Below are 21557 nucleotides of genomic sequence, written 5' to 3'. Positions count from 1 at the left end.
TTTTTCTATCTCTGATTAAGTCACATTTTGAACTTTTCATAACCATTTTTATGTTTTTCATCCTTTAAACAGACTTTTGTTGAATCTGTGAAAATTGGAACATTTTAAAATGTTTTCACTAAATAAACATCAGACAAAGACATCGCTAAGATTTTATTTACCTAATAAAAATACGTTTCATAAAACTGTAATCTTTGGATTGTTCTCTGCCTAGCATCTGCTTCACTTTCAGTGATTCAATCAAAACAATGACAATGATAACAAGAATCACAACAACAGTCAAACCAACAACAATCACAACAACAGTCACACCAACAACAATCACAACAACAGTCACACCAACAACGATCACAACAACAGTCACACCAACAACAATCACAACAACAGTCACACCAACAACAATCACAACAACAGTCACACAAACAACAATCACAACAACAGTCACACCAACAACAATCACAACAACAGTCCCACAAACAACAATTACAACAACAGTCACACCAACAACAATCACAACAACAGTCACACCAACAACAATCACAACAACAGTCACACCAACAACAATCACAACAACAGTCACACCAACAAGAATCCCAACAACAAGAATCACAACAACAGTCACACCAACAACAATCACAACAACAGTCACACCAACAAGAATCAAAACAACAATCACAACAACAGTCCCACAAACAACAATCACAACAACAGTCACAACAACAACAATCACAACAACAGTCACACCAACAACAATCACAACAACAGTCACACCAACAACAATCACAACAACAATCACAACAGTCACACCAACAAGAATCACAACAACAGTCCCACAAACAACAATCACAACAGTCACACCAACAAGAATCACAACAACAGTCACACCAACAACAATCACAACAACAGTCACACCAACAAGAATCACAACAACAGTCACACCAACAAGAGTCACAACAACAGTCACACCAACAACAATCACAACAACAGTCACAACAACAACAATCACAACAACAGTCACACCAACAACAATCACAACAACAGTCACACCAACAACAATCACAACAACAGTCCCACAAACAACAATCACAACAACAGTCACAACAACAACAATCACAACAACAGTCACACCAACAACAATCACAACAACAGTCTCACCAACAACAATCACAACAACAGTCACAACAACAACAATCACAACAACAGTCACACCAACAACAATCACAACAACAGTCACACCAACAAGAATCCCAACAACAAGAATCATAACAACAGTCACACCAACAACAATCACAACAACAGTCACACCAACAACAACCACAACAACAGTCCCACAAACAACAATCACAACAACAGTCACACCAACAACAATCACAACAACAGTCACACCAACAACAATCACTACAACAGTCACACCAAGAACAATCACAACAACAGTCACACCAACAACAATCACACCAACAAGAATCACAACAACAGTCACACCAACAAGAATCACAACAACAGTCACACCAACAGGAATCACAACAACAGTCACACCAACAGTCCCACAAACAACAATCACAGCAACAGTCACACCAACAAGAATCACAACAACAGTCACACCAACAACAATCACAACAACAGTCACAACAACAACAATCACAACAACAGTCACAACAACAACAATCACAACAACAGTCACACCAACAACAATCACAACAACAGTCACACCAACAACAATCACAACAACAGTCCCACAAACAACAATCACAACAACAGTCACACCAACAAGAATCACAACAACAGTCACACCAACAACAATCACAACAACAGTCACACCAACAAGAATCACAACAACAGTCACACCAACAACAATCACAACAACAGTCCCACAAACAACAATCACAGCAACAGTCACACCAACAAGAATCACAACAACAGTCACACCAACAACAATCACAACAACAGTCACAACAACAACAATCACAACAGTCACACCAACAACAATCACAACAACAGTCACAACAACAACAATCACAACAACAGTCACACCAACAACAATCACAACAACAGTCACACCAACAACAATCACAACAACAATCACAACAACAGTCACACCAACAACAATCACAACAACAGTCACACCAACAACAATCACAACAACAGTCACAACAACAACAATCACAACAACAGTCACACCAACAACAATCACAACAACAGTCACAACAACAACAATCACAACAACAGTCACACCAACAACAATCACAACAACAGTCACACCAACAACAATCCCAACAACAAGAATCATAACAACAGTCACACCAACAACAATCACAACAACAGTCACACCAACAACAACCACAACAACAGTCCCACAAACAACAATCACAACAACAGTCACACCAACAACAATCACAACAACAGTCACACCAACAACAATCACAACAACAGTCACACCAACAACAATCACAACAACAGTCACACCAACAACAATCACAACAACAAGAATCACAACAACAGTCACACCAACAAGAATCACAACAACAGTCACACCAACAGGAATCACAACAACAGTCACACCAACAGTCCCACAAACAACAATCACAGCAACAGTCACACCAACAAGAATCACAACAACAGTCACACCAACAACAATCAAAACAACAATCACAACAACAGTCCCACAAACAACAATCACAACAACAGTCACAACAACAACAATCACAACAACAGTCACACCAACAACAATCACAACAACAGTCACACCAACAACAATCACAACAACAGTCACACCAACAACAATCACAACAACAGTCACAACAACAACAATCACAACAACAGTCACACCAACAACAATCACAACAACAGTCACACCAACAACAATCACAACAACAATCACAACAGTCACACCAACAAGAATCACAACAACAGTCCCACAAACAACAATCACAACAGTCACACCAACAAGAATCACAACAACAGTCACACCAACAACAATCACAACAACAGTCACACCAACAAGAATCACAACAACAGTCACACCAACAAGAGTCACAACAACAGTCACAAATACAACAATCACAACAACAGTCACAACAACAACAATCACAACAACAGTCACACCAACAACAATCACAACAACAGTCACACCAACAACAATCACAACAACAGTCCCACAAACAACAATCACAACAACAGTCACAACAACAACAATCACAACAACAGTCACACCAACAACAATCACAACAACAGTCTCACCAACAACAATCACAACAACAGTCACAACAACAACAATCACAACAACAGTCACACCAACAACAATCACAACAACAGTCACACCAACAAGAATCCCAACAACAAGAATCATAACAACAGTCACACCAACAACAATCACAACAACAGTCACACCAACAACAACCACAACAACAGTCCCACAAACAACAATCACAACAACAGTCACACCAACAACAATCACAACAACAGTCACACCAACAACAATCACTACAACAGTCACACCAACAACAATCACAACAACAGTCACACCAACAACAATCACACCAACAAGAATCACAACAACAGTCACACCAACAAGAATCACAACAACAGTCACACCAACAGGAATCACAACAACAGTCACACCAACAGTCCCACAAACAACAATCACAGCAACAGTCACACCAACAAGAATCACAACAACAGTCACACCAACAACAATCACAACAACAGTCACAACAACAACAATCACAACAACAGTCACAACAACAACAATCACAACAACAGTCACACCAACAACAATCACAACAACAGTCACACCAACAACAATCACAACAACAGTCCCACAAACAACAATCACAACAACAGTCACACCAACAAGAATCACAACAACAGTCACACCAACAACAATCACAACAACAGTCACACCAACAAGAATCACAACAACAGTCACACCAACAACAATCACAACAACAGTCCCACAAACAACAATCACAGCAACAGTCACACCAACAAGAATCACAACAACAGTCACACCAACAACAATCACAACAACAGTCACAACAACACCAATCACAACAACACTCACAACAACAACAATCACAACAACACTCACACCAACAACAATCACAACAACAGTCACACCAACAACAATCACAACAACAATCACAACAACAGTCACACCAACAACAATCACAACAACAGTCACACCAACAACAATCACAACAACAGTCACACCAACAACAATCACAACAACAGTCACACCAACAACAATCACAACAACAGTCACAACAACAACAATCACAACAACAGTCACACCAACAACAATCACAACAACAGTCACACCAACAACAATCCCAACAACAAGAATCATAACAACAGTCACACCAACAACAATCACAACAACAGTCACACCAACAACAACCACAACAACAGTCCCACAAACAACAATCACAACAACAGTCACACCAACAACAATCACAACAACAGTCACACCAACAACAATCACAACAACAGTCACACCAACAACAATCACAACAACAAGAATCACAACAACAGTCACACCAACAAGAATCACAACAACAGTCACACCAACAGGAATCACAACAACAGTCACACCAACAGTCCCACAAACAACAATCACAGCAACAGTCACACCAACAAGAATCACAACAACAGTCACACCAACAACAATCACAACAACAGTCACAACAACAACAGTCACAACAACAACAATCACAACAACAGTCACAACAACAACAATCACAACAACAGTCACACCAACAACAATCACAACAACAGTCACACCAACAACAATCACAACAACAGTCACACCAACAAGAATACCAACAACAAGAATCACAACAACAGTCACACCAACAACAATCACAACAACAGTCACACCAACAAGAATCAAAACAACAATCACAACAACAGTCCCACAAACAACAATCACAACAACAGTCACACCAACCACAATCACAACAACAGTCACACCAACAACAATCACAACAACAATCACAACAACAAGAATCACAACAACAGTCCCACCAACAACAATCACAACAACAGTCACACCAACCACAATCACAACAACAGTCACACCAACAACAATCACAACAACAGTCACACCAACAACAATCACAACAACAATCACACCAACAAGAATCCCAACAACAATCACAACAACAATCACAACAACAGTCACACCAACAAGAATCCCAATAACAATCACAACAACAGTCACACCAACAACAATCACAACAACAGTCACACCAACAACAATCACAACAACAGTCACAACAACAACAATCACAACAACAGTCACAACAACAACAATCACAACAACAGTCACACCAACAACAATCACAACAACAGTCACACCAACAACAATCACAACAACAGTCACACCAACAAGAATCACAACAACAGTCACACCAACAAGAATCCCAACAAGAATCCCAACAACAATCACAACAACAGTCACACCAACAACAATCACAACAACAGTCACAACAACAAGAATCACAACAGTCACACCAACAACAATCACAACAACAGTCACACCAACAACAATCACAACAACAGTCACACCAACAAGTATCACAACAACAGTTACACCAACAACAATCACAACAACAGTCACACCAACAACAATCACAACAACAGTCACACCAACAAGAATCACAACAACAGTCACAACAACAGTCACACCAACAAGAATCACAACAACAGTCACAACAACAAGAATCACAACAGTCACACCAACAACAATCACAACAACAGTCACACCAACAACAATCACAACAACAGTCACACCAACAAGTATCACAACAACAGTTACACCAACAACAATCACAACAACAATCACAACAACAGTCACACCAACAAGTATCACAACAACAGTTACACCAACAACAATCACAACAACAGTCACACCAACAACAATCACAACAACAGTCACACCAACAACAATCACAACAACAAGAATCACAACAACAATCACAATAACAGTCACACCAACAACAATCACAACAACAGTCACACCAACAACAATCACAACAACAATCACAACAACAATCACAACAACAGTCACACCAACAACAATCACAACAACAATCACAACAACAGTCACACCAACAACAATCACAACAACAATCACAACAACAGTCACAACAACAGTCACACCAATAACAATCACAACAACAGTCACAACAACAGTCACACCAACAAGAATTACAACAAGAATTACAACAACAGTCACACCAACAACAACAACAACAATCACATTAACAGTAACAACAGTAAGCTGTTCTTTCTGGTAAAGCTGATGATTGAAGCTGGCTCAGGTGTAGACCAGCCCTTAAAATAGTCCTTTTTGATAAAGCTTAGTTCGGACTGGCTCAGGCCTGAACCAGCACCTAGTTTAGGTCCAACGGCTCAATTCTATCCAATCTAAGTCCAAGTTCATAATAAGAGCTCGATCAGGATAGGACCAGCTCCTGGTTTTGCCTACTATCCTAAAGCTTTATTGACAAAGTTTTTATTACGGGCTAGCTGAGACTTGGACCAGCTCCTGGTTTTGCCTACTATCCTAAAGCTTTATTGATAAAGTTTTTATTACGGGCTAGCTGAGGCTTGGACCAGCTCCTGGTTTTGCTGCTCTAGGCTCAGAACTCCTTGACCCAGACTCTGCTGTCCCTCCCCTTGTTTTGGTCTTTATGTTATCAATATTAATACTTGATTGATTGATCTGTTAGCTTTGTGTAATTTCCCAGCATGCTTTGCTGATGGTGGATTTATGTGGTTTCTGTAACTAAAGAACTCAGTCTGTCCACAGGGGGGCGCTACAGTCCACCAGTAGACAGACAGAGCTCCTCACAGCTGTGTGTGAGTGTGTATGTGTGTGTGTTTACATTCTTTTGTTAATGTATGTGTGTGGACAGATGAGCTGCTCTCTGATTGGCTGAGCTCTCTGCAGGCCTCCACTTGTTCACAGCCATTACCCACAATGCATCGGGGCCACTGTGCCATGAAAGAGCCCTCAGATGTCCAGGTGGGGGGTCGATGCGCACACAGACACCTCCCCCATCGTTACACTCACCTGCAACAACAAAGGAGGAGCGAGTTGGTGTGGGGGCCTCTGGAATGTCTTTGTCCGTGGAGCCCGGGGGCCTGGGGGGGCGAGAGGGGGCAGTGGGTTTGGGGGATGGGTGGAGGGGGTCACATTCTTGAGGACTCCAGAAAAGTCTGATCAGATAACAAACTTTAACTTTAGGTGGAAAAAAGACTTTAATGTGGTGAGAGAGGTAGAAATGTTTGCTGCTACAGTCCCAGCCATCGTTCAGACTCAGGAAAGAACCAGGACAACCAGGACCAGGAACCAGGACCAGGAACGAAGTCTTCAGTTCATCAGAGCAGAGAATAACTTTATATAAACTTTATATTAACTGTCCATGAACTATCATGACTCTAACTTTATATAAACTTTATATTAACTGTCCATGAACTATCATGACTCTAACTTTATATAAACTTTATATTAACTGTCCATGAACTATCATGACTCTAACTTTATATAAACTTTATATTAACTGTCCATGAACTATCATGACTCTATGATGGATTAAATTAATCTAGTCTTTTATACTGTAGTTTTCCTTTTAAATGTGTTGTTTTGATAACCCTGTGATGCATTTATGTGCACAGTAAAGTGCAGGACTTCTGATTAATCATTGATCACGTTCATAGGTCAATCACTGCTTCCTTCATTGCTCAGACACTAGCTCACAGAGATTCATTTTAAACATCAATCCTCTCAGAAAAGTGTCTGCAGTGACGTCACAAGGAGAGGAAGTAAGATTCCATTGTTTCAAAGTAAAAGCATTTCTTCTGATCTACTGGGATTTTAAAATCACCTTTCCTCCCATTCTGATGTTTCAGTCCAGGAAGTCAACCAAGCCTGCGTGGCTAAATGACACATATATGTACGTATAAATGCATTCAAAGGCAAATGAAGAGCTATAAAGATAGACTTGATAAACACACATATATACCAACTATCTTTCCCTCATGTTTACTGTCCTTTGTTGGCATCCTTGACAAGAAAGGGGCGGAGCTGGTGAGGACTGAGGAAAACCTTCTAATAAAACATTCTGTCCTCTGCCTTTGAAGATGATGTCTTCTAAGTTTGTTAAACATTCCATCTTCTGACTTTGAAGATGATGTCATCTAAGATTATTAAACATTCCGTCCTCTGCCTTTGAACCTTGATGTCATCTAAGTTTATGAAACATTCCATCCTCTGCCTTTGAAGATGATGTCATCTAAGTTTATGAAACATTCCATCCTCTGCCTTTGAAGATGATGTCATCTAAGTTAATTAAACATTCCATCCTCTGCCTTTGAAGATGATGTCATCTATGTTTCAAAAACATACTGTCCTCTGCCTTTGAAGATGATGTCATCTAAGTTTATGAAACATTCCATCCTCTGCCTTTGAAGATGATGTCATCTAAGTTTATGAAACATTCCATCCTCTGCCTTTGAAAATGATGTCATCTAAGTTTATGAAACATTCCATCCTCTGCCTTTGAAGATGATGTCATCTAAGTTCATGAAACATTCCATCCTCTGCCTTTGAAGATGATGTCTTCTAAGTTTATAAAACATTCTGTCCTCTGCCTTTGAAGATGATGTCATCTAAGTTTATGAAACATTCCATCCTTTGCCTTTGAAGATGATGTCATCTAAGTTTATTAAACATTCCATCCTCTGCCTTTGAACCTTGATGTCATCTAAGTTTATGAAACATTCCATCCTCTGCCTTTGAAGATGATGTCATCTAAGTTTATGAAACATTCCATCCTCTGCCTTTGAAGATGATGTCATCTAAGTTTATGAAACATTCCATCCTATGCCTTTGAACCTTGATGTCATCTAAGTTTATGAAACATTCCATCCTCTGCCTTTGAAGATGATGTCATCTAAGTTTATGAAACATTCCATCCTCTGCCTTTGAAGATGATGTCATCTAAGTTCATGAAATATTCCATCCTCTGCCTTTGAAGATGATGCCATCTAAGTTTAGGAAACATTCCATCCTCTAACTTTGAAGATGATGTCATCTAAGTTTATGAAACATTCCATCCTCTGCCATTGAAGATGATGTCATCTAGGTTTATGAAACATTCCATCCTCTGCCTTTGAAGATGATGTCATCTAAGTTTATGAAACATTCCATCCTCTGCCTTTGAACCTTGATGTCATCGATGTTTCAAAAACATTCCATCCTCTGCCTTTGAAGATGATGTCATCTATGTTTCAAAAACATTCTGTCCTCTGCCTTTGAAGATGATGTCATCTAAGTTTATGAAACATTCCATCCTCTGCCTTTGAAGATGATGTCATCTAAGTTTATGAAACATTCCATCCTCTGCCTTTGAAGATGATGTCATCTAGGTTTATGAAACATTCCATCCTCTGCCTTTGAAGATGATGTCATCTAAGTTTATGAAACATTCTATCCTCTGCCTTTGAAGATGATGTCATCTAGGTTTATGAAACATTCCTTCCTCTGCCTTTGAAGATGATGTCATCTAAGTTTATGAAACATTCCATCCTCTGCCTTTGAAGATGATGTCATCTAGGTTTAGGAACCATTCCATCCTCTGCCTTTGAAGATGATGTCATCTAAGTTTAGGAAACATTCCATCCTCTAACTTTGAAGATGATGTCATCTAAGTTTATGAAACATTCCATCCTCTGCCATTGAAGATGATGTCATCTAGGTTTATGAAACATTCCATCCTCTGCCTTTGAAGATGATGTCATCTAAGTTTATGAAACATTCCATCCTCTGCCTTTGAACCTTGATGTCATCGATGTTTCAAAAACATTCTGTCCTCTGCCTTTGAAGATGATGTAATCTAAGTTTATGAAACATTCCATCCTCTGCCTTTGAAGATGATGTCATCTAGGTTTATGAAACATTCCATCCTCTGCCTTTGAAGATGATGTCATCTAAGTTTATGAAACATTCCATCCTCTGCCTTTGAAGATGATGTCATCTAGGTTTATGAAACATTCCATCCTATGCCTTTGAACCTTGATGTCATCTATGTTTCGAAAACATTCTGTCCTCTGCCTTTGAAGATGATGTCATCTAAGTTTATGAAACATTCCATCCTCTGCCTTTGAAGATGATGTCATCTAAGTTTATGAAACATTCCATCCTCTGCCTTTGAAGATGATGTCATCTAGGTTTATGAAACATTCCATCCTCTGCCTTTGAAGATGATGTCATCTAAGTTTATGAAACATTCTATCCTCTGCCTTTGAAGATGATGTCATCTAGGTTTATGAAACATTCCATCCTCTGCCTTTGAAGATGATGTCATCTAAGTTTATGAAACATTCCATCCTCTGCCTTTGAAGATGATGTCATCTAGGTTTAGGAACCATTCCATCCTCTGCCTTTGAAGATGATGTCATCTAAGTTTAGGAAACATTCCATCCTCTGCCTTTGAAGATGATGTCATCTAAGTTTATGAAACATTCCATCCTCTGCCATTGAAGATGATGTCATCTAGGTTTATGAAACATTCCATCCTCTGCCTTTGAAGATGATGTCATCTAAGTTTATGAAACATTCCATCCTCTGCCTTTGAACCTTGATGTCATCGATGTTTCAAAAACATTCCATCCTCTGCCTTTGAAGATGATGTCATCTAAGTTTATGAAACATTCCATCCTCTGCCTTTGAAGATGATGTCATCTAGGTTTATGAAACATTCCATCCTCTGCCTTTGAAGATGATGTCATCTAAGTTTATGAAACATTCCATCCTATGCCTTTGAAGATGATGTCATCTAGGTTTATGAAACATTCCATCCTCTGCCTTTGAAGATGATGTCATCTAGGTTTATGAAACATTCCATCCTCTGCCTTTGAAGATGATGTCATCTAAGTTTATGAAACATTCCATCCTCTGCCTTTGAAGATGATGTCATCTAGGTTTATGAAACATTCCATCCTCTGCCTTTGAAGATGATGTCATCTAAGTTTATGAAACATTCCATCCTCTGCCTTTGAAGATGATGTCATCTAAGTTTATGAAACATTCCATCCTCTGCCTTTGAAGATGAAGTCATCTAAGTTTATGAAACATTCCATCCTCTGCCTTTGAAGATGATGTCATCTAAGTTTATGAAACATTCCATCCTCTGCCTTTGAAGATGATGTCATCTAAGTTTATGAAACATTCCATCCTCTGCCTTTGAAGATGATGTCATCTAAGTTTATGAAACATTCCATCCTCTGCCTTTGAACCTTGATGTTGGGGGCAGGGGTCCTCCACTGGGAACTTTATAGAAAATCAAAATCTATTTTCCTTGTTTGTAGTCACTGGTCGCTGAGTGGCTTTATTCTTCATATCTGATGCACACCTATGATGACTGTATCTGTAGGCCCGGTGGACCCCCAGGTAGTCTGACGGTAAAACCAGCAGAGATGGAGGAAGAGGAGAGCCCCTGAAGCTGAAGACCTCAGCAGAGCTGCAGGCTGATCGCCTCCACGCCCTGCTGGATTTCATTCACGGAGGAGAAACTTTATTTTGAAAGGCCAGCCGGATGTGTCGTGCTGAGGTGTAGTGCCGGTAAAAGTGGGCGGAGTAAGTGGGTGTGCAGGCTCCTGCAGACTCTGCAGAGGATCAGAGGGTCTCCGGGTTTGTTCTTGTCCGTGAGGATCCTCTCTGCCCTCTGAGGTTTGACTCCTTTTTTCCTTGTCTTGTTTTAAAGTGGTTTGATTTTGGAGGAGCTGGTGTTCGGGGTTTGATTTTGGAGGCGTGAGTGCTCGGGATGATGAGGATGTTGCTGCAGATCTCGGTCCTGATCGGTGAGTCCAAAAACTTCAGCTCAAACTTTTTCATTCATGTGTTTAAAAAACGCGGTGAAGTTTGTCCACCAGCTGTGTGTCAATAAAGTTTCACCAATGCTCCATGTCCTGTTTCTAAACGTGGATGTTTTAAATAGAAACTAAAGTTTTCATCAAACCTGAGAGAGACCCTGATCAAACCGGAGAAAGTCGAGCCAGGACTGACGCAAACTAACGGATTTATTCTGACCAATCAGGATGGCCGAACCTCCGGAGCCCTGTGCTGGGAGTCTTTTTCATTATTACACCTTCATCTGAGCATTTCAAGCAAATTCCCCTTCACTTTTTTACCTCCTTGTGTCCTGCTGCGTTAGAGATAACAGGGACAGATCTCACCGGTGATGACTCAAAATGTCCTGTTTCAAAAGAAAATACTGAAACTACTACAATAATGTTTCAGTCAGACCAGAATATTTCTCTAATTTTGTGTGTTTGAAAGTCTGGCCCCCAGAGTTTCTGCTGAGACTAAATCTGGCCCCTGTGCAGATGTTCTTGATGAGCCCTGCCCTAAAATATCCAAACGAACGTTCCTCAAATTTCTATTAAAATGCCTAAAAAATTCCCAGCAAGTTCTCCCAACAGTTCTGGAAAATAAGTCAAACTTCTGGGGACTTTCTGCCCTTTGACCTCTGACTCTGGCTGCAGCTGAAGTGAAGTCCCTTCATATTCACGCTCGGTCTGAGGAGAGAGGTAGAAACATTATAAAAACATGACCTGAATAAAGGTCAATACAAGTTTAACCACATCAGAGAGATCAATAATTGATCAATAATCCAGTCACTGATGTAATCAGCTGATCAGATACTAGTCTGTGTGTGACAGATGATCCAATCATTGATCAATGATCTGATTGGTTCAGAGTTAACGAGAATAAAACATTTAACATGTTTAGTAAAACTGTTACATTAATACTCCTAACCATGAAAATCTGATCATTTACTTTATTGATTAAAGCAGGGGTTCTCAACCTTGGGGTTGGGACCCCACTGGGGGTCGTGAGATACTGAGAGGGGGAATATTTTTTAATCAACACTGTTACCACTTTACACCTATTTTACCAGATTTCAGCCCGTTTTCATCACTTTTTCCCACCAATTTTAACACATTTTTGTCCGTTTTAAACCCTTTCCACCACATTTTCTTCCTGTTTTTTCCACGTCTAAACCAAATCTTTCCACTCTCTGCCTATTGTTGGCTCTGCTGACACATTACTAATCCCTCCTTACCACTTTTTACGCCGCATTTCACAATTTATTATGCCCATTTTTGCTAGTTTAAGGCATTTTTCGCCCATTTCTGCCTCAGCTCACCCTTTTTTGCCAGTTAATATCATTTTTTCATCCCATTTCACCAAATTTCCGCCTATTTTGCTACTTTAACATCATTTCTGCCACTTTTTAGTCCCCTTTTACCACTCAATATGCCCGTTTTTGCCACTTTAACCAATTTTTGCTATTTTTGGTATTTTTTTTGCCAATTTCATCAAATTTTTGGCATTTCTAACACATTTCTGCTACTTTTAAAACCTAATTTTACCACCTTTCCCAGATTTTTGCTATTTCTGACCCATTTTTAGCTGTTTTTAAAGTATTTTAATCTGTTTTAAACAAAAGGATTAACATTTTTAAGAGGGCTACTGACTACACTGATGATTAAAAATAGAATTGTTTCTTTGATAGGAGTGGTTGTGATTCAGGTTAGATATAAAATACCACAGCTTAACTTTACAGTGGACCAGGATTTTGCTGGTCCCCAGTTTGGCTGGTCCAGTTTCCCCCCCTTATGTCTCCACATGACTGTTCTATAATGTTCATGGCTGTTCAACCACCTTCAGGTACAGCGGGGGTCCCCGGTCTCTGGCACCTTTGTTTTGGGGGTCGCAGGCTGAAAAGGTTGAGAACCCCTGGATTAAAGAACCTCCAGTAGAGTGCTCGCCTGTCAGATCTAGTTCCTGTGTCTGTGGCCCTCGTTGCCCCTAAACTAGCCAGCCCACCAGGAATTCTCCTGGTTCTCAGCCCCTCTGGGCTGGCCTGGAAGTCCCCTTAAAAGGTTCTGTCTTCGTTTCTGTTTGGTTTCGTGGTGTGTAACAGTGTATGTTGTCGATAACCTTATTGAGCCCTCCATCATCACATCGGCGCCCCCTAGGGGCCACAGGCCAGCCGCTGGTCTTGACAGTCAGCTGAATTATTAGCTTGAAAATCACCGACCCTGACTATGTCAGAATAATAATGAATAAGATACCATTCCTCTGTGTTTAATGGAATGAAATAAAACCAGTCTGTTATAGATACTGATAAAATCACACAGAGTAAATGCAGACTAGGAGCATTCAAAATAATAAGGACGCTACATAAATCAGAGTGTCAGATCATGTGTTAATACTGATGCCATCAAATAAAATCATAATGTTGATTTCATTTAATAAAAATCATAAAATCAAAATAAATTATGTTTTTGAAAACTCATCATTTTTTAATCCTGACGGACGGCGTCATTATAAACACTGAGCAGTCAGTCACACAGGGAGGCGGGGCCTAACACATTGACATCTGCTTTAAGATGATCTGTATTAAATGATTTTATTTCTGTCACACTTTCACCATAAAAGCCTCTTCTCTCAGCTCTCCAGGTGTTCACATGTGCTCAGCAGGACGGGCCTTCAGTAGGCGGGGCTCAGGTGGACGTCAGCCTACCTGAGCTCAGTGACGTCTGCACTGAAGGCAGCTGTTACCCAGCAACAGGAGACCTCCTGATTGGACGAGCCCATCAGCTGTCGTCCACCTCCACCTGTGGACTGACCCGACCGGAGCCGTTCTGCATCGTCAGCCACCTGCAGGTAAGAAAACACCTGGATGCACACCTGGATACAGGGCTGCTGATCATCATAGTCTCTGTCATGTTTTATTTTTCTATATTTCTTAATACAAGAAGAGCCAAAACTACACTGACAGATTTTCTTAATGAAAGATGTTAATATTATGAGAACACAGACAAAACAACAACCTTTCTCTCATGTTGGCTGAAAGTGTGTCCACACACCAACTATATCTCACTATTTGGCAAAAATGGAGGAAAAAGTGCCCCAACATCCCCAGCTTCACCAACATTCTGCCCTTGCCTTTGAAGATGATGTCATCCTTTAAAGTTTATAAAACATTCTGCCCTTGCCTTTGAAGATGATGTCATCCTTTAAAGTTTATAAAACATTGTGCCCTTGCCTTTGAAGATGATGTCATCCTTTAAAGTTTATAAAACATTGTGCCCTTGCCTTTGAAGATGATGTCATTGTTCAGACTCAGAAGTTTATTTAATTTTCTGGTGTTAACGCTGTTTTGTTCCCCTGACGGCTTCAGTCAGAGTTGTGATTACCACCTGGTTCCACTGATAGTGAACACTCAGGGACTGAGAACAGCTGACTGTAGAAATCAGCTGATGGAGTTTACTCCTACTACTGTATGTCTTATGATTTATTGCTCTGATTGGCCCTTGATAAATGTGATAGACAAAATGTTTGTCCAATCACCCTCTGAGTTTTATTTTGAAATGATCTGCCCTCCCCCTTTTATGGGGTGTTGCAGCTCAGTGACCAATTCTTGCGTTCTGACCCACCAGTTGAGAACCATGGTTATAAACACGGGTTAAAGCTGATATACAGGCTTCATTGATTATTGATCCCTGATAAAACTGTGCTGAAATGTGCTGCAGCCCATCACAGGTTTTCTCATCGCACAGACCTGATCTGTCTGTGTGTGTTTGTGTGTTTGTGTGTTTCTCTGTGTGCGGTCTTGTGTTTCCATCTCTGAGGCATCCCGTCGCTGACCCAGATGTTTCTGAGGAGAAATACAAACTCACACTGACCAATCAGAGAGGAGGAGACACACATGGTTTAATTTTCTCTGTCTGGTTTGTTTGAACAGGAAATGACCAGCAGATCAATCAGCTGATTGTTTTTCAACTTTAAACGAGTTTTTTGATCATTCAAGTTTCTTTTCTTTGTAGCAGAGAAACCAGAGGAATGTGAGGAATTCACCCCAACATTAACTCTTCACTCTCTCTCTCTCTCTCTGACGCCCCCGCTAACTCGCCCTCTCTCTATCTCACCCTCTCTCTCTCTTTCTCTGTACCTTGCCCTCTCTCTATCTATCTCACCCTTTCTCTCTCTATCTATCTCACCCTTTCTCTCTATCTCTATCTTGCCCTCTCTCTCTCTCTATCTCTCTCTCTCACCCTCTCTATCTCTCTCTATCTTGCCCTCTCTCTCTCTCTCTCTATCTCACCCTCTATCTCTATCTCGCCCTCTCTCTCTCTCTCTCACCCTTTCTCTCTCTCTCCATCTCACCCTTTCTCTCTATCTCGCCCTCTCTCTCTCTATCTCACCCTTTCTCTCTATCTCTATCTCGCCTTCTTTCTATATCTCTATCTCGCCATCTCTCTCTCTCTCCCTCTCTCTCTCTATCTCACCCTTTCTCTCTATCTCGCCCTCTCTCTCTATCTCACCCTCTCTCTATATCTCTATCTCGCCTTCTCTCTCTCTATCTCGCCCTGTCTCTCTATCTCACCCTCTCTCTCTCTCTCTCTCTCTCGTCCTCTCTCTCTATCTCACCCTCTCTATATCTCTATCTCACCCTTTCTCTCTATTTCTATCTCGCCCTCTCCCTATATCTATTTCCCTCTCTCTCTTTCACCCTCTCTATATCTCTATCTCGCCCTCTCTCTATATCTCTGTCTCGCCTTCTCTCTCCCTATCTATCTCGCCCTCTGTATCTCACCCTCTCTCTATATCTCTATCTCGCTCTCTCTCTCTCTCTCTCTCTCTCTCTACAGGAGGAGAAGAAGTGTTTCGTCTGTGACTCTGCTGAGCCGTACGATGAGTTGAGCGATCTGACCAACAATCATCGTATCGAGAATGTCGTCACCACGTTCGCTCCAAACAGACTGAAGACCTGGTGGCAGTCTGAGAATGGTCAGTGACACCTCATACACACCTCACACACACTCAGAGCCAGCTTCCTCTGTGTGTAATCGTACTGTACGTAGACGATCACCTGCTGTTCAGTAAATCCCGCTATCAGACTGACGTTCACATAAGGACACAGACTCTCAGTTTCCAGGGGTTTCACACGTGTTGAAGGATCTCTGACTTTTTGCTGATGTGTTTAGCACAGTACTGACCCCACTGGTGAACTCAGAGGGGGGGTCTGGGGGGGCAGTGGCCCCCCGGTAGATAAACATGGTGAAGTTCCCTCTAAGGTCCCTAAAATGGATCAGACTTGATAAAGTCTCCTTGATGCTCTGAGTAGAGGAATAGTAAGTGATGTCACTCTGATCTAAGTGAAGAGGCTAGCAGTGCCTTTTTAACTGCTTTTCTCCCTCATGTTGTCGTAGACTTGCTTTTAAAGGACACACTGATGCACTCAGTTTAGGCCCAGTTCAAGAGGACAGTTAGGAGGGGGGCGGGGCAGGTATAAATAAGCTTATTGGTGGACCATCCCAGGTAACATCGGCTGATTGGTTTGCAGACTGAGCTGTCAGAGATCACGCAGTTTCAGCAGGCAGGCAGGCGTGTTTAACCTTAGCAGGAATAAATGACCTCATAGTGTGTGAATGTCCTCAGCTGGTGTTAATATGAGGTGTAAACAGGGTCTAAAACTGATTTCCCACCATCACTCCTGACCAGTCTGCCTGCCGGTTCACTCTTCATGGTTCGTGTTGCCTTCACTGAGCGTTGTAATTATGAGTTCAGCCCCCTTTTGGTCACAGCGGACGTCATGATCCAGGTGAGAACATAAACAGTGTGTGCTCTGCAGCGGTAACCCCCCCCCCGAAATGCATGAGGCTGCTTCTTCTCACAGGATGGAGGGGGTGTGAACGTGGCCGGGGGCCGTCTTCTTCTACATGTTTATTAGCTCTCAAACTGTGGGGCGAGTCCCCGCTGGAGGCCGTAGAGGCGTTAAGGAGGAGGTTAAACTGACAGACGTTCTCGAGGCTGGGGTCACGGGAACAGAGAACGTTAGAAGAACTCAGTATTTGATCCAGCTGTCAGTTCTTACTGAGCTCAGAGACCTTTACCAGGACTTAACCACGGCCCACTTTAACCCCCCAGAGTTAGAGCCACCGTCAGACCTGAAATCTAGATTACTGATGGATGAATCTGATGTTCTTCTGTCTGCAGGTCTGGAGAACGTCACCATCCAGCTGAACCTGGAGGCAGAGTTTCACTTCACCCACCTCATCATGACCTTTAAGGTGAGTGAAGATGTCATTCATCATCGATCTGTAATGAGGGGACCAGGTGACCCCCACCGCTGGACATCTGATCACATGATTCATGCTGACCGATGGCGGTCTCCTTACTCTGATGTTTGAGTGACCTTTATCGATGTCTCTGACCCCATTCTCTCCTCAGACCTTCAGGCCGGCGGCCATGGTGATCGAGCGGTCAGCTGACTTCGGGAAGACGTGGCAGGTTTATCGCTACTTTGCGTACGACTGCGAGTCGTCGTTCCCCGCTGTTTCCCAGGGTCCCATGCAGAAGGTTGATGATGTCATCTGTGACTCTCGCTACTCCGACATCGAGCCGTCAACTGAAGGAGAGGTACGGCAGCGCTCCAACCACGGCGTTGACCTGTGATGTCACTGTGACATCACTACATGTCAGCTTTAGTTACTGATCAATATTTGGCGGAATGCTCCTTTATTTCCTTTATTTTATTTTTGCAGGTGATTTTCAGAGTCCTGGACCCGGCCTTCAGGATCCATGATCCCTACAGCCCCAGGATCCAGAGTAAGTCTCCCACTAGCCAATCACTGCCTCAGGTTGGCCGTACTGGTCTGTGATTGGTCCATTAAACGTGTGGTCTCTCTCAGACATGCTGAAGATCACCAACCTGAGGGTCAAGTTCACCAAACTGCACACGCTGGGAGACAACCTGCTGGACTCCCGCATGGAGATCAAAGAGAAGTACTACTACGCCATCTACGACATGGTGGTCCGCGGGAACTGCTTCTGCTACGGACACGCCTCCGAGTGCGCCCCCATCCAGGGGGCGGGGCAGGCCAGAGAGGGCATGGTTAGTCCGGCATGGTTGCTACTGTAGAAACTTCTAGATTCATTATTCAGTTAAACACGTTCAGTATGTTTACATGCAGCTGGAAGAGGTCATGCTAGGGTCATGTAAACATGACCATTGGAACAGGGATCTGGTAAGTCAGACTGAGACTGGACCTGATCCCCCTCACATATGGAAACCCATGACTCAGACCCAGACTGGACTATACTGAGCATGCTCCAGTTCCCACGCCGACCTTTGACCCAGAAGTTAAAATGCTGAGCACAGTCATTTATAACTGATTTATAACTGTGTTATTATAATAAAGCAGTGATAATCTGAGGTTTTTCTGCATGCAGGTTGACTGTTACTACACGTTAATAACATTATAACTCATTTATAACTGTGTTATTATAATAAAGCAGTGATAATCTGAGGTTTTCTGCATGCAGGTCCACTGTTACTACACGTTAATAACATTATAACTCATTTATAACTGTGTTATTATAATAAAGCAGTGATAATCTGAGGTTTTCTGCATGCAGGTCCACTGTTACTACACGTTAATAACATTATTACTCATTTATAACTGTGTTATTATAATAAAGCAGTGATAATCTGAGGTTTTTCTGCATGCAGGTTGACTGTTACTACACGTTAATAACATTATAACTCATTTATAACTGTGTTATTATAATAAAGCAGTGATAATCTGAGGTTTTTCTGCATGCAGGTTGACTGTTACTACACGTTAATAACATTATAACTCATTTATAACTGTGTTATTATAATAAAGCAGTGATAATCTGAGGTTTTCTGCATGCAGGTCCACTGTTACTACACGTTAATAACATTATTACTCATTTATAACTGTGTTATTATAATAAAGCAGTGTTAATCTGAGGTTTTTCTGCATGCAGGTTGACTGTTACTACACGTTAATAACATTATTACTCATTTATAACTGTGTTATTATAATAAAGCAGTGTTAATCTGAGGTTTTTCTGCATGCAGGTTGACTGTTACTACACGTTAATAACATTATTACTCATTTATAACTGTGTTATTATAATAAAGCAGTGTTAATCTGAGGTTTTTCTGCATGCAGGTTGACTGTTACTACACGTTAATAACATTATTACTCATTTATAACTGTGTTATTATAATAAAGCAGTGATAATCTGAGGTTTTTCTGCATGCAGGTTGACTGTTACTACACGTTAATAACATTATAACTCATTTATAACTGTGTTATTATAATAAAGCAGTGATAATCTGAGGTTTTTCTGCATGCAGGTTGACTGTTACTACACGTTAATAACATTATAACTCATTTATAACTGTGTTATTATAATAAAGCAGTGATAATCTGAGGTTTTCTGCATGCAGGTCCACTGTTACTACACGTTAATAACATTATTACTCATTTATAACTGTGTTATTATAATAAAGCAGTGATAATCTGAGGTTTTCTGCATGCAGGTCCACTGTTACTACACGTTAATAACATTATAACTCATTTATAACTGTGTTATTATAATAAAGCAGTGTTAATCTGAGGTTTTTCTGCATGCAGGTTGACTGTTACTACACGTTAATAACATTATAACTCATTTATAACTGTGTTATTATAATAAAGCAGTGTTAATCTGAGGTTTTTCTGCATGCAGGTTGACTGTTACTACACGTTAATAACATTATAACTCATTTATAACTGTGTTATTATAATAAAGCAGTGTTAATCTGAGGTTTTTCTGCATGCAGGTTGACTGTTACTACACGTTAATAACATTATAACTCATTTATAACTGTGTTATTATAATAAAGCAGTGATAATCTGAGGTTTTTCTGCATGCAGGTCCACTGTTACTACACGTTAATAACATTATTACTCATTTATAACTGTGTTATTATAATAAAGCAGTGATAATCTGAGGTTTTTCTGCATGCAGGTTGACTGTTACTACACGTTAATAACATTATAACTCATTTATAACTGTGTTATTATAATAAAGCAGTGATAATCTGAGGTTTTTCTGCATGCAGGTCCACTGTTACTACACGTTAATAACATTATTACTCATTTATAACTGTTATTATAATAAAGCAGTGATAATCTGAGGTTTTTCTGCATGCAGGTCCACTGTTACTACACGTTAATAACATTATTACTCATTTATAACTGTGTTATTATAATAAAGCAGTGATAATCTGAGGTTTTTCTGCATGCAGGTTGACTGTTACTACACGTTAATAACATTATAACTCATTTATAACTGTGTTATTATAATAAAGCAGTGATAATCTGAGGTTTTCTGCATGCAGGTCCACTGTTACTACACGTTAATAACATTATTACTCATTTATAACTGTGTTATTATAATAAAGCAGTGATAATCTGAGGTTTTTCTGCATGCAGGTCCACGGCCACTGCATGTGTAACCACAACACCAAAGGGCTGAACTGTGAGCAGTGTCAGGACTTCCACCATGACCTTCCCTGGAGACCGGCCGAGGGACGAAACACCAACGCCTGCAAGAGTGAGTCTGACCATCACTGCTGGTTTCTTCCGTTTGTACTGGTCCAGACTGGTTTAGTAACTGG

At 40.8% G+C, this 21557-nt stretch overlaps 3 protein-coding genes across 3 annotated transcripts in view; all 3 read left to right on the top strand.

Moving 5' to 3' along the window:
• lamb4 (laminin, beta 4) overlaps nt 1-159 on the top strand; it is a 42273-nt gene extending 42114 nt beyond the window's left edge. Inside the window, exon 33 of the mRNA XM_041796414.1 lies at nt 1-159. This exon is cut by the window's left edge and continues 323 nt beyond it. The gene's annotated coding sequence lies outside the window, so the exon portion shown is untranslated.
• Nucleotides 160-2958: 2799 nt separating this feature from the next.
• On the top strand, nt 2959-6154 carry LOC121515579 (GATA zinc finger domain-containing protein 14-like; the record flags this gene model as incomplete). The annotated part of the gene is given in 3 exon segments (XM_041796411.1): nt 2959-3152; nt 3154-3448; nt 5417-6154. Coding segments are annotated over 3 exon segments (1227 nt in total), but the record flags the coding sequence as incomplete, so codon positions are not given.
• A 5505-nt stretch (nt 6155-11659) lies between these two features.
• The window catches only part of lamb1a (laminin, beta 1a), a 60979-nt gene continuing 51081 nt past the window's right edge, over nt 11660-21557 (top strand). The window contains exons 1-8 of the mRNA XM_041795539.1: nt 11660-11865; nt 14526-14740; nt 16729-16867; nt 18077-18150; nt 18311-18499; nt 18625-18688; nt 18772-18974; nt 21373-21493. Of these exons, the coding sequence (XP_041651473.1) occupies nt 11829-11865; nt 14526-14740; nt 16729-16867; nt 18077-18150; nt 18311-18499; nt 18625-18688; nt 18772-18974; nt 21373-21493 (1042 nt within the window). The 5' untranslated portion in view covers nt 11660-11828. The remainder of the gene's footprint in view (nt 11866-14525; nt 14741-16728; nt 16868-18076; nt 18151-18310; nt 18500-18624; nt 18689-18771; nt 18975-21372; nt 21494-21557) is intronic.

The sequence above is a fragment of the Cheilinus undulatus genome, linkage group 9 (assembly GCF_018320785.1).
Source record: "Cheilinus undulatus linkage group 9, ASM1832078v1, whole genome shotgun sequence".
Taxonomy (NCBI): domain Eukaryota; kingdom Metazoa; phylum Chordata; class Actinopteri; order Labriformes; family Labridae; genus Cheilinus; species Cheilinus undulatus.
Note: the sequence above shows the minus strand (reverse complement) of the source record. Positions and strands in the feature narration are given on the sequence as shown.